At 44.8% G+C, this 14378-nt stretch overlaps 1 protein-coding gene across 4 annotated transcripts in view; it reads right to left on the reverse strand.

The window, feature by feature from the left end:
• puf (ubiquitinyl hydrolase 1 puf) overlaps window positions 1-14378 on the reverse strand; it is a 100468-nt gene that overhangs the window by 82715 nt on the left and 3375 nt on the right. For 3 of the 4 annotated variants that reach the window (XM_075699458.1, XM_075699456.1, XM_075699455.1), the window contains exons 3-11: window positions 12717-12904; window positions 9796-9888; window positions 8526-8641; window positions 8377-8427; window positions 6030-6179; window positions 4733-4800; window positions 3603-3795; window positions 2072-2209; window positions 490-708 (exon numbers count right to left, since the gene is read on the reverse strand). In XM_075699458.1, coding sequence (XP_075555573.1) covers window positions 490-708; window positions 2072-2209; window positions 3603-3795; window positions 4733-4800; window positions 6030-6179; window positions 8377-8427; window positions 8526-8641; window positions 9796-9888; window positions 12717-12904 — 1216 coding nt within the window. The remainder of the gene's footprint in view (window positions 1-489; window positions 709-2071; window positions 2210-3602; window positions 3796-4732; window positions 4801-6029; window positions 6180-8376; window positions 8428-8525; window positions 8642-9795; window positions 9889-12716; window positions 12905-14378) is intronic. The other variant, XM_075699457.1, reaches the window with a different exon arrangement.

Consider the following 14378-nt stretch of genomic DNA (forward strand, 5'->3'; position numbering starts at 1 on the left):
AGGCACAGGGGTGAAATGGCAGCAGCCAATGAGGAACAATGGATTTGACATGAAACTACCAACGACCAATGGCATCACTTGAGCATACCTTTTGCTTTTCATGTATTTCTTGTTAATGAATCAGCCGCGGGTGTTTGTTTTGGCAGGGAAAGAGGCTGATAGCGTTGCTCTTTCAAACAGTACTAAAATGGCAGCTCTACAGAGAACTATACTTTTGATAAGACAAACAATGGAAAATAGAAATTTTTTCATTAATTTCCCATGAAAAATCATGTCGTTACTAGCACTACATTTCCAACGATTCTTCGAAAAGCACACATTGTTGAGCTGCCAAACTTCACAGAAAGATGAAAGATGACATGATAAGCCTGGATATGGCAAAATTGAAAAAAAAAAAGAAAAAGATTTTTCATCTACTTTTCTATTAGTCAGAACCCCCCCGTTTCCACCCACGCGACAAGAAGTGCAGCGTGTTCAAAGGTCGCTCACCTGCTCACTGTGCTCCCGAGGGGGCAAGGAACACAGGCGTGCGTACAGGTGAAGCGCGGGCCCGTCCCGCAGGCTGCGCATCAGGGGCGGCAAAAGCTCCAAGACCTGCCGGCCGCAGTGCTTCAGCTGCCCCGCAGCCCACACAGCGTCCAGGTGCGCGGTGGTCAGCTGGCCCTCGGATGCCAACAGGCCAAGCACCAGATGGCTCTGCTTGATCACCTGCAAGTTACAAGTTTAATTTAAACCCGGGGGGGGGGGGGGGTCTTAGATGCCAAAACCACAACCTCGTTGTGAGGCACGGTGTAGTGGGAGGGGAGCGCTCTGGACTAATTTTGATCACCCGAGGTTCTTTGAAGTGTACCCAATGCACGGTATACGAGCATATCTGCATTCCGCCCCCGTCAAAGCGTGACCGGGATCAAACCTGTCCCCTGGAGCTCAGCAGCCCACCGTCATAGCCACAGCCACTGAGCTACCATGGCAGGTTTACCTGCAAGTTTATGGATGACGTAATGCTGGTCGGGATGTAAATTTTTCACAGGTCCAGCACCCTTCCATCTTTGAGTTGTCACTGGTGCCCGTTTGAGCATGGCCTCAGAACTACACCAACTTGCCTGCCACAGCAGCTATGCGCTCGGACCACGTCAAAGCACGAAGTTTACTCCAAACAACACTCTGCAGCTGCTCTTTGTTGGCATTCCCAACTTGACAGAAGGATGGGCTGGTATTATGTGAGAATCCGTTCTTGCTCAATTTTATTCCTTTCCCATCATCCACGGCTCACAGCCAGCCGATTCCGGTGATGATCACGATAATGACATGAGGATCCACTTTGAAATGGGGCAGTGGCAATGTATTACAATGGTCATTCATCAAAACATTGCCAAATATGTTTATTCACTAAGCTACATTATTCAACATAGAAAAGTTGCTTCATTGCGCATTATCCCTTCCTCAGAGCCTACAGTAATCTGGCCGTTTTTACCAGTTCCCACAGCCCATTTCATTTGTTTCCCCTACTGTCTGCAAAATCTAACACCTTGGTCAAGCATAGTGCTTCTACATTTATTGCTGCATGGATACTCTGACATTCTAACAGAATTGGCTCAATCGTTTGTGCAGCGTTTCCACACGCTATGTGTGTGGAAATGGTCGGTGATAACATTCGTGGTGCACCGCTCAGACCTCTGATGATATGCAGAAACCAACAGCACTGGAATACTACCACTTCATCATCTCAACCTTCTATTACACGACGGCACAAATGCAATTACCACCCAAGGCGGCTTTGTGCAACACTGCACACTTTCGGCATCCGCATAGGCCAGGTTATGTGACAGGTGCATCGCAAGTTACGTGAAGAAAAGGTTTACGCAATGCAGCCTTTACGTGGGCCATGGGTAGTTTGCTCTCCTTTTTTTTTACATACTAGTTGTAACAGTTTTTCTCTTTCTTTTTTGGCTGTACAATATGTTACACAACGGTCGCTCGGGAATCAAAGGAAATACTGCCGCTGTCACGACCCGATTCTCCCTGGGTCACTAACCGGGAACCAAACACCAAACTGCAGGCCTGTACATACCTCCACGTGAAGGTTGGGTCCAAAGATGTGCTCGACGACTCGATACTCGACAAGCCACGCGGCCAGGGCTTTCGCCATGGCCTGGGCTCCCACCACCGTCTCACTGTGACACAGCTCGTTCAGCATGCTGATGTGGCTCTGTGTGACAAAAAAAAAAAAAAAAAAAAAAAAAACAGAAAATCAAGCAACCACGATTAAATCCACCATCTGAAACATCATGCAGCCATGGCTAACCGCAAAACAGAAGAAATCCAGTTTATTTCCTTTCTCTTATTCGTAAACAACCCACAGAGGAGACAAGTTAAAGACGACGGCCATAATTATACCAATGTCACACAGGGCAATTTGAATAGCATTTGAGCCCAATCGAGATCAATCATGATCAAAAGTGCCCATGTGATCGGGGTATAATCCTTACTTCTGACTTAATTGCTTCTTTATTCAGATGAGCACGTCATTTTTAGTGATACAAGTTAGGCAAACGAGCCTAGGACACACGGAAAGAGTTTTAGTATAGTACGGTAAACATTTAAAGGTAACACCCAGTTTAAGCACAGCGGAACTTTGTTGTAACAAAGTCTCATCTGGCACAAAAATACCTTTGTTATATCAGTTATTCACTGATATCAGCGAGAAACATTTTTTTATTTACATCATTTATATCTGATACTTGTTATATACATGTTTGCTATATCAATGCTGGACCTTATAATGGCCACTGACTGACTTTGCATCATGGCATGAAGGCATCCAGACTAGTTCAAACGCATAGATGTCAGCCTAATGGATCCTATGACTCTATTTTTTTCTCACGATAAACAAGAAGTGGTGCATCCGCTACACTAGCATTGTTAACAGCTGGTTCCCCCTTTAATAGTGAACCATACTGTGCTGTACATATGTTGACTAGGGGTAAGCGAATATTCAAGAAACAAATCAATATTGTTCTATTTGATTCGGCCTTAGAATCAAATAGTCACTATTTGTAAATGCAAATATACTTCGAATAGTTTTGGAATATTTGGAATCATCAAGTGAGTGCAATGAAACCTAATATTGGAGCAAAAGTGCTATAATTTTCATATTAATGGCCACAGTAGGCAACAAACATGAGAAGTTAGGCAGAGGAGCAGGCTGAATCGCACACTGAGCTAGACTTTACCAGCTAAACCCCGATCCTTCACCCTCCTAGGAAGCCTTGTGTATGCAAACAAACTGCTGATTTGTTACTAACCATCAATTTGAGGTTTTCATACAAAACGCTTTATAGTGTAGAATGTAATGACAGATATTTGCTAATGTTATTAATACTATGACGTGAACGCTGTTTTGCGGATGTAAGTGAAAACAGTTGTTCATAATTTCTTAAACTATTCAAGAAAAGCATTTGACATTCGATTCGCTTCTGGCCCTATTCGACTGAGATATCGATTCGGTCTCAAAAACTACTGCTCCCACGCCCTTGGTAGAAATGTGCACGAGAGAGAGCACAAGAATGCCACGACTGTCGAACGGCGCTGCACCCGCTCACATTGATCTGGGCGATGCCCGAGAGACGCATGGTGAGTGTCGGTGAGACGAAGCACCGGAAGGCCAGCTCCAGGCCTTCCCGGTCCAGAGCCAGGTGCACGTCCAGTGGATCCTTGACCGCCCCGAGCATCAGCTCAAACAGGCTCCGGCTAGTGGCGCCGCGAAGCTCCCCTTCGCATCGGCTGCACAGGTACCTGCGTGCAGGAGTGGCGTTGACAGAGCTCGTGAATCGCGGGGCGTTGCAGTTTTTAGTCATGACAGAACACAGACTGAAAATGTTTGCGAAAAGTGTGAGATGCGGACGCTTGGTACAAGATTCATATTGCCATTTGTTTATGAGATTGTAAGACTGTTTGTACCAACTTTCACTGGCTGAAGTCCTTGCTGCCGTATAGTTTACCATCAAGATTAGTCGGGGCCAACCTCTCACAAATTGTTCTTCAGTGCGCATGAATGTTTTTGCGCCTTAATATCCAAGCCACGCACAGCACGGGCAGCAGACAGAGCTCAGGTAGCAAATAGTGCAGAGATTACATGCTACACTTATTAGCATTAGTTGGGGCAATTTAAAATGAGCCAGTTCAAGCCCAGAATGAAAACATAATGTGCTGGAAGCATGCACAAAGGTGGTGGGAAAAACTGTCGCAAGACATGAACCACAGAAAGATGACAGGACACCTGTGATGTCACACGCCACTTTCTGCACGAACATCACAAATATACACAATGCCAATCTGTGCATTTTGTGCATCTAATAACTCTTGCGCAATGCCCTAATTTAGTCAGTTTAGGTCTATTCAAAACAACCATTTGCATTAGATAATTTTACGTTTTGTAAAAGAGGGATATAATAACACTGTTGCATAAGCAATCAGAACAAGCAAAGAGCCAACAGTCGTAGCTCATGGCGACAACAACCCGAGCTTGCGTCTGAAACGCCCACACTCGCTGTTCAAGTCTCCTTCAGCGGAGTTCGTTTAAAGCTGCCAGACAATTCTGTAAATGGGCCAAGCCATTTCGAAGCTCATTGGGTTCATTCGTTACGTTCACGCGAGAAACACACCGCCATTTGACCACAAGCGTTACAGCAGGCCCAACTCCGAGAAGACGTAACAGTGTCGGGCAACCCACCGAATGACTGAAGACCGCAGGGGAACCAAGTGCTGCACAATGCATGGCAGGTTCATCCACAGCTTCAACTGTCCGGGAGAAGGATACAGAAAAGGCAAAGAGAACACCGTGAGCACCACCAAGGCTAACACCACATTAGAATGAAATCAGGAGGATGTATCGCAGAAAACGAAAAATGTCTCAGCTCATTAGGGGATAGCCTGAGGATCACGCTTGTTACAGCCATTGTTAAACACGCCTTGAATGTGTGCACCCTTTCCCATACTTTGCTCTGCAGCATGTCCACTTTGGAAACACCGTAGAGTGCCTTCCAATATCATTCTTTATCAGCTAAAAAAAGCTGCCTTATTATTTCAAAGGAACACCAGTAAGGAAACAAGGTGATTTGTCAAGTCCTCTATCCATTTTGAATATCAAAGGTGGTAAGCCGCACAACATTCAAGTTATGAGCCTGCCAATGGATTGCACTAAACTCTTTACAATGGTCTGCCTAAACAAAGCCATGCACTGGTTCAATAAGCCATTCTTTCATCATCAATCTTGACATCATTATCATAAACAGCCTATTTTAAGTCCACTGCAGAGGAAGGCCTTTAATAGCAATCTCCAATTACAAACTCTGTTTTGCATGTCTCGCACGTGTTGTATCCATCTTACCCCTGCCAATTTCCCAATCTCATGATAGTTTGTTGGGCTAGCGGTACACATCAACAGGTTCAGCTAGCATAACCTTACACAGGGGCAAAAGAAAGGCATTATTTCTTTTTTGTCATGCCTGTGTAATGTTACGCTGCCCAAACCTGTCGGTTTCCCGATCTCATCACATTACCTAATTATCAGGGATTATCAACAGCATTCCCCCTTCCCTTGGCATCCAATACATTACTCTAATAAATCACTGATCTACCTGCATTACATGACCTGCCAAATTGCCCTTAATTCTCTCAATTTCAACTAGGAGGTCAGCCTTGGAGCATTTCTTGCTTCAAAACACTTCAAATCAAAGCATTTGATTTCATAAACGAAGTCATTTCTTGCTCAGCACGCTTTTATCTGTCCAGAAAAGAATTTGATCACACTCGCCCTGCTACTACATTTAAAGGTGACTCGGTGAAGCTATCACCTTTGAATGCACACTAAATGCTTTTGTGTGCGCGCACACGTCACTTATCTCTTTCCTTCACACTTCCCTCTCACACGGTGCAGGGCTGCAAACCAGGTGCAACCTGGTTAACTTACCTGCCTTTCCTTCTATCAGGTCAAGTAAATATATGGTAGCAAGGAAAGCACCACTCACGTTTGAGACAAGTGATACAAGAGCGTGGGCCAGACCGATGGGCAGCCGCTGAGGCGCCACCTCCTGGAAGCAGGCGTGTAGCAGAGAGAGACCACCTTGGCCGCAGAAGTGCGCCACATTGCGTAGCAGGTGCACCGGAATGTCCAGGTCCTGCAAGTGCACAGGCCCTTCGAGTATCATCAGGCCATTCACGAGCCAGAACAAACTGCAACGGCACAACTACATTGGGACTGGAAAATGAGCCGGTTAATACGCACCGTATTTACTCAAATCTAACACGCTCTTTTTCCCCGATAAAACAGGTCCGAAAATTGTGTACGCGTTAGAATCGAGTACGACCTTAAATCTGCATTACCACATCGCCATCGGCATTTCAAAATTGCCGCCTCGTACACACTTCGAGCCTAGCCGCCACAGCTTCCTCCATGTGCTCCAGTACGTGTGCTTAGGTTAGTGCGCTGTCCGTCTTCATATTTTCTGTGTTTGCTCGGTTAGCATGGAAGTGCTAACGGCAAAGACACACGATGCCGCAATTAAAAGGAAAGTGATCATCATGTGTGCGAAGACGGATGGAAATCAGGTCGCATCACGGGCGTTTGGAGTTCCTGAAACTTGCATATGGAACTGGCGCAAACAGAAGAGATGTTCTACTCCGGTAGCTGCTGCATATGGCGCAGCTGCGCGGCGCCCCTATATTGAAATCAATCTGCGATGGAGACAAGAGTCTACGCATCCAGGCGCACTGCGCTGTGTTCTCGTTGAAGCGAGAGGCCGCACAAAGGTCGATTCGCTCGCTCCTGCTACAGCACTTCTTCACTTCAGCAGTTTGATAAAAGAGTTTCCGCGGTCACTGAGTGAGACGTGTTTATGTTTGCTTGTGTGCGTGTGGCGCCATGCTTGTTAATTTAGTTCGTAAGCGATAAAACGGCCGATAAAACTACTATCCTTACTTTTAATATAGCCACCTACTAATTTGCTATCGCAATCGATGCTTTGCCTTTTGGACGAAACTGCGGCTTCTTATATTTATTGCAACTTTAGCGTATTGGGAGCAAATCTTTGTTTCTCGGAATGAGAGAAACTTGTATTTCCCTATGAAAGAATGAGGTGCACGCTACTGTAAAGGACTATTCCTTTTTAGGCCACAGCAAACGGTGCGCGTTACAATAGAGGGTGTTACTTTTTCTTTTCTTTTTTGTGGTCACGGAAAACGGGTGCGCATTACGATCGAGGGCACATTATAACCGAGTAAATACGGTATTCCATGGGTCAGCATACTTACTCACGGGCACACTGACCCTATACTCATTCCGCAGGCATGATGTAAAACGCTTAGAGAGTGACGGAGTGTGTGAGCAGACACGAGTATGAACACGATTCTTAGAAGGTAATTGAACAGCCCTTCACGTACTGCATGGCACGATTCCGAAAGATCAAGCATTCTTGTCATGCCAACAGCAGATACCCGCAACCACAGTGCTCTTGTAGCTTCCACGATGTTTCCAAAGTTTTTGGAGAACACAATCCAACAAGAAAAATTTTCAGTGCAGCCAATGCACCCTCCTTTGAATCAATCTGTACAGCAAGTGCTTCCCCCCGCAAGACCACTACATCGCTTTATGTAAATTTTTGGAAGAATGATGAAGCCGCAGGAAAATTTAACTCTGTGGCGAACTATGAGCTCCAAATGCTATTGTCATCTGCAAACAGGTTCATCTTGTGTTGCAGAACTTTGCTATGCCCTTGGAAAAATTTATTTCAGGTGAAAACAATTTTGCTGAATCCAGCTGCAACTAGAACAAAGGGAGCTTGAAGTGCAGAAATGCTGAGGCACACCTGTGACTCGACCTACTGTGTCGTTTCGACCACTGCTCATCTTGTTATGAACAGCGTGACTCATCCCTGTGTTGAGATATGTGACCGAGCTCTGTGTTGAGCCATGTCCATCCTCTTTTTTTCTTCCATTCTTTCATACACTATTCTTCAGTCTATATGTATGTGCATGTCCTTGAATGCATAGACGTGTATCTGTAAAGTTTATGTGCACCGGACATGTGCCATATAAACACTGTCACTGTCTCTCATATTGTTTTGCTTCACACATTGTGTCTATCATGCTGTTTTGTGCGTTTATCATGTTTTTATTATGCTTTTTTTTTGCTGCTACGTACACCATTCAATTTGCAGTGTAGTGTACCACACTAAAAGCGCCAAGCTGTTCGTGGTCGCATATTAAAAAAAATAGATGAATAAACAACACCAAGATAAATGCAGTATAACATGCTGCTGCGATCCTATCATTACCACACTGGTAACACCAATGACTAAACAGATGACACAAACTCACATTGACATCGCACACGGTGCTTAAGGCTGCAATCTCTGCCTGCGACACCTCCTGCAAAGGTGGGGAAAAGAAAGATGATGGGGCCAAGTTTAAATATTTATTGTCACGTCTGAGTCCACTTAATGGACTGATTTCTATGGGCCACATACCTCAAGCTTGGAGTGCAGGCTGTGCTTGAAGGCCACGTACAGTGGGAAGTTGAGAAGGAACACTTTTGAGGCGAAATGCAGAAGTTTCTCTTGGTCGTCCAAGGACCAGCCTTCCACTAGTCATTGCAAAAGAAAACACAGAAAGTTGATCACAGGCCTGTGCAACCTAATGGATTTCATGTAACTTATTTCTATTTTCACAGTGTGTCACAGAAACTTGTACGAAAAGGTCCAAACCAAGAGGCAAGCAATCGGCAAGCATTTGCCAATACATCATGCCCCCTCTAAGGCATCCTTCTCCAAGCACTCCCAAGGGAGTTCAAATCAAACTACAACAAATTTTTAGACCGTGTTTTAAAAAGCCTAGTTTCTGAGCATGAGTTTGCATATCAAATTTTCGATGAGTCAGAGTACTATGCATTAAGCCTCCATTCGCCCCCCCACCCACATTCAGAAGATGCTAACGCTGTGGACTAGACTTAACACATGGCTTACAATGTACATGGCTTACAACTCCGGCTTACACGTGGCATCATCTATTCTACATTCAAGCATTATTCTTATCAAAAGTTGTGTTGATTACGGAGAATGGTATAAATGGCTCTTCCAGTCTAACCACTAGCTCATTCTCACCCACATTTAGTGATATTCTAAAGCAGGAGCTAGTATCTATCGCAGCTAGTGCAGTGGCTGTGCAAATTTAGGTTACAATTGTCAAGCTTTAGACAAACATGGAGCCAGTTGGTCAACGCTGTCACACACACACTATCAACACACAAACACCATCAGAGCCGTTGTCGCCTGTTCAAACATTGTTTCATCACACGTAACACACTTCTTTTTTTTGCTGTGATGGTGACATGATGGCAGGTATGAAGCCTTTAGAAACAGAAGAAAGACGTGGAGAAAGTGGAAAGAAACGAACAAGCACGTGGTACCCAATGGATTATGTTCATCCCATTCAACCTCGCGTTTTTGCACCAATATCCCAACCACGCCAGTCGAGTTAAAAGGAGTACCGACATGCATTTTCAAAATGGTAGGAACTCTACCTGACATTCCACTGGAGAACCTCAAACTTTCCACACATAAGCCACGCATGCACCCTCAGCGGGACAGTGAGTGCGACTCCGGCACATCGCAGTAAAAAGAAATGAGGACAGTCGGAAATGTCATGTCAGTACTCCTAGAAGTCGGCTTGCAGAAGAGAATAACAGGAGGAAGCAGAGGGTTTTTCCCGGCAGCGCAGGGGAGCACAAGCGCAGGTTACCTTGCCGAGGAGGGGAAAGGGAGTGAAAAGCAAGGAAAGGAGATTGCTGGTAGCAGGTAGGATGCACTTGCAGGTAACAGAGGAAGAAGTCACCTGGGGGAGAGAAAGGAAACAAGAAAGGCTGCGGTTTCACCCACATTTCGAGGCAGTGGCGAGACAGCTGGCACAACATCACGCGCAGTAAGCTTTATGCCGTTTCGTGCGGTATAGGTTGAAGGTGGACATTTGCACAGCGGGGATCCAGTGCTAGCGGGAAAAACAAGATGAGAGAAAGAAGGAACGGACACAAGCGCCAACTTTCGGCTAAGGCTTACTGCAACACAGGCTTGCCATTATGTAGGCAGTCAGCTATTGCTAAAAAATAGATACCCAATACGAGGACGGAACATACCGCATTTACTCAATTCTAGGCGGTGCCCTCAAATTCGGAAGGCCAGAAAAAAATTTTCTTTAATGTTTTCTCGGATGTAAGCCAAATAAAAGAAAGTACTTCGATGGCAAAAAGAACATGCACTTGTTTACGGTCTTCAAGTGCTCCCCACAAGAATGTGCAATGTTCATTGATCATTGTTTTCATCAGCATCACTGTCCTCTCTGTCATCGGTTTCTTTCCAAATTGGACTGCCCTCACCAACAAGATTCTACGTCCAAACAAAATGACGCGCAGCAACCGATCAGCTGTAATCATGGCATCAGAGATTGGACAGCATGCCGCAAGGGTATGCTTCAATAAGTGTCTATAAAGTTCTGTGACCCGCTGCGGTGGCTTAGTGGCTATCGTGTTGCGCTGCTAAGTACGAGGCTGCGGGATCAAATCCCGGCTGCGGCAGGCGCATCTCAATGGGGGCAACACGAAAAAGCACCCATGTCCCATGCATTGGGGGCACGTTAAAGATCCCCTGGTGGTCAAAATTAATCCGGAGTCTCCCACAACGGCATACCTCATAATCAAATTGTGGTTTTGGCACATAAAACCCCTGAATTCAATTCACTTCTGAAGTTCACAGGCCACAATGCGACGTTAGGTGTCCAGGTTTATGGTCAAACAGCATGCTAGAATCTAAGCCCCCCCCCAAATGTTGTACCCCAAATTTTGTATTTTTTTCATTTTGCTTTAAAAAAAGTATCGACCTACATTCAAACAAATACTGTAGCTTGAAAAAAATGCAGTAAAACTGATACAATTGCCAACAAGAAGCACTTAAAGTTAGCACTTATGTTTGTCTTCTCTTTCTCTCGTCAGGTTTTCCCTGTTCACACTACACCTTGCTGTGGACTCATATACCAACTAGAGAGCGTGAATTGCTTGCTAAGAAACATTCGCTGATGTACGTGAGCGACCATCTTTCGAGAAAAAAAAAAGAAAGTTCACCCAGTGATGCCTCTAATCTGAGTCATCCATGTTCAAGTAGGTTGTGCCCCCTGGTGATGGAAAGTGACTTTTCTCTTTCTCCTCCTCTTTCCTATCCCGCATTTGATTTCTTGCTACTGGCTCCACTTATATTCTTAATTAAATTGTGGAGTTTTACTTATATTCTTCCGCACTAGCGATGGTTTACGGATGAACTGCAGAGCACGCTCCACTTGATCATTTTAACGATCACTAAAGAGGCCAGTATTCTTTGCTGCAACGTCAGCATATTGGCTGAAAAGTAGAATCCTCAAATGGCAATGTGTAGGTCAAGAGATCAAATCTCTCTGGGGCACTGCAATTTTTTTTTCTTTTTTGTTTCTTGTTCTTTTTTTAAGTTCTGGCTAAGTACTCTGGGATTCTACTGACAGACATCACAATGACTAGGAGAGTTACCCCCATAACAGCTATTGCTGAAAAAGGGAGGCCAGGACAAGCATGGCATCATTTGAGATTACAAACTGCACGATACAGGTATGAGGGCACTCGCCTACACATGCTGCCCAACGTCACGGTGCACAAAACATGCATGGGCTTGTGGGGACAGGCACAAATAAAACAAAACTGGCGAAAAGAAAGGCAGAGCGAGAAGGCATGCAGAGGGCAGAACAGGCAAATGTCGTCTGGTGGATCGAAATGCGAGCCTGGTGCAACATGCTTGGTTTGTTGTGATGACAACTGCAAAAAGAGGGAAGCTGTTTTTCAGGTGACAGCATATGACACCAACCTGCAAAAGGCACAGAGCTGCCAGAGCACTTGTGATATCACATGACTGCAGTGGAGGGTGACTTCAGACCTCCAACGAATTTTGTATCGCAGCCTTGCGCCTGGCAAAACTAGACCTCAAAGAACACCAACACAGCTTGGGATGATGACACAAGCAGACTGCTTTTTTGTGGCAAGCACTTGGAATAACAAAAACAAAAAAACAAAAAACTGTACAGCCACTTAAGTTGCGAGTTTCTCGGCTACTAAGGGTGGGTTCGAATTCCAACCAGTATTAAAGCCAGTCTACATTGACTGCTATGAAGACCCCCCCCCCCCCCCCCCCCCCGAGTACAAGTAACAGAATACACTTGGAACATGTCTCTGCGACCTGACACCACTGTACATAAAAAAGAAGAAGAAAAAGAAGTAACAAAGCAAACATAGCTGTATGTTAAAACACTGCACATGTGAACTTACAAAAAACACAACGCAGCTTACGCCAAGGAGAAACTAAAGAAAAACACTTAATCAGTTTAGACTGATAAAGAAGCATTTCAAAGCTATATTTTTGTTAGGTTGATTATTCACAGTAGGTTAGTACTGACAGAAGGCTGATTATTGGAAGAGAAACCGAAATTCAATGTTCCGTTTTTTAAAATTTTGCACTGGTACTCCAGAGATTTATAGGAGGCTAATCCAATAATCTAGATTGACTCAGTGCTGGCCTTCGGTGTCCTTTCGAACCATGCCTGTTAACCAGGCAGCATCAACTACATCCCAACACGTCATAATTGCAACTCACAAGCCGCTGCATGATTGCTATCTTGGCTGTCCAGCAGGGCAGACTCGTCCGGAACATCAGACCCGTCGGCGCCACTTAGTCGCTGCCGAAGTTGCCGCAGCAGCAGCAGCACCGTTTGCAGCAGACCCTGGATGACTGCATTGAACTTGTCGAAGCTCTGTGGATCCTTGTAGCAGCAAGTGCATTGCCTGCGTGCCGTGCATGAAAATTTCGCTGCTTTTCAGATCCCCTACGCTCGGCACGAGATGATCAATAAATGAAACAAAATTAAAAGAGGAAAGGTCCTAAGTTCTAGCTCTCACTTTCTTTACATAACAAGGATGAGAAGCACATTGGAATCAACTGATGGCATCTCTTTACAGTACGCCAACCACAGACACACAGTTTATTCAGCACACCAGAACGTTTATAACTAATGCAGGAGGTGGTGCAGTTCACTACTTGTTTCACCAGCGCCACGAAGTGGCACCCGTGCACAGCGTCATTCGCTTACCACAGCGCAAGTTTTGCACTGGGTGAGTTCACCAGACTGCCAGCATCCGAAAAAAGAAGTAGCGCAGGTTTCACATATAATGTGTTCATTGTGCAAGACCACAAGACTAACACTAAACTGGCATCAACCAGTTCTGGAGATTGACAAACCAGTGATTGACAAGACTAAGGACTTGTGAATAAGTTGCCCTTCTGCGATTTTTTTTTCAAAAAAGGAAAGATTTTTCAGCAGCTGACTGGCACAAGGTCAAGGGTTGTCTATCACTTGGTTCTGTCTTGGTTATTTCGTGGTTTACACTGCACATTTAACATCTTATCCCTTTGACGTGCACCCCCTTCGCTCCCTTCCTGCCTTCTACCTCTGCATGCCTGCTTTGCAGCAACAAACTTTCAGTACCTATTCAGCCCTCGAGCTTGTCTCTACTGTGTTCATAGACGTGTCTACAAGTACGCTAACATTACAACAATAACCACTAGCGCCAGCTAACCTACAAATATCTCAACCTCTTCACGGAATACGGGGCAAGCTGAACAACTTATTTATTGATAACTTTTAGCATCACAAAGCAAGACAGCAGGTATGAAGGCTGCCGACTACAGGGCACTGGGTTTTGCCATTAGCTCCTGAAACCAGTTCACCTGTAGTATTGGGCTAGGACCTATAGTACTGGGCTGTGTGACGGAGCACCACCTATGTCCATAGACAAACGATGAGGTTGTATACAGTATTTGTACTAAAACAGACTGTCATGATGTGCGTTAACTTTATTACGCTCCGCCTTTGCGTATTTAATAGATGGGGCAATTGCCAGCAATGAAACATCGTCCGCTTTTAATACAATTCATTAAAAAATGATGCCTGAATTACGAGCCTATAAGTTTGTGTGAACAAACAGTCCGCTTTATAACTATATACCCTGCTTCATACATATCAGGTAATGCTACAAAGTTGCAAGAGAATTTCCTTACTGCTCGCATTTTGCGATAAAAAAAAATGGTGCACCACATCTGAAAAATAGGCATAGTTAGGCTTCATGTAATTTCGATAAAATTGATGTTATACTTTTGTGTCACAAAATTGGAACATGGATAGTGTCGTGGATCTTAATTTATTAGACCACCAAATGAGCTGAATAACACGTTTCTTGCGACCAAAACACAGACCATCGC

This window comes from Dermacentor variabilis, chromosome 7 (assembly GCF_050947875.1).
Source record: "Dermacentor variabilis isolate Ectoservices chromosome 7, ASM5094787v1, whole genome shotgun sequence".
NCBI lineage: Eukaryota > Metazoa > Arthropoda > Arachnida > Ixodida > Ixodidae > Dermacentor > Dermacentor variabilis.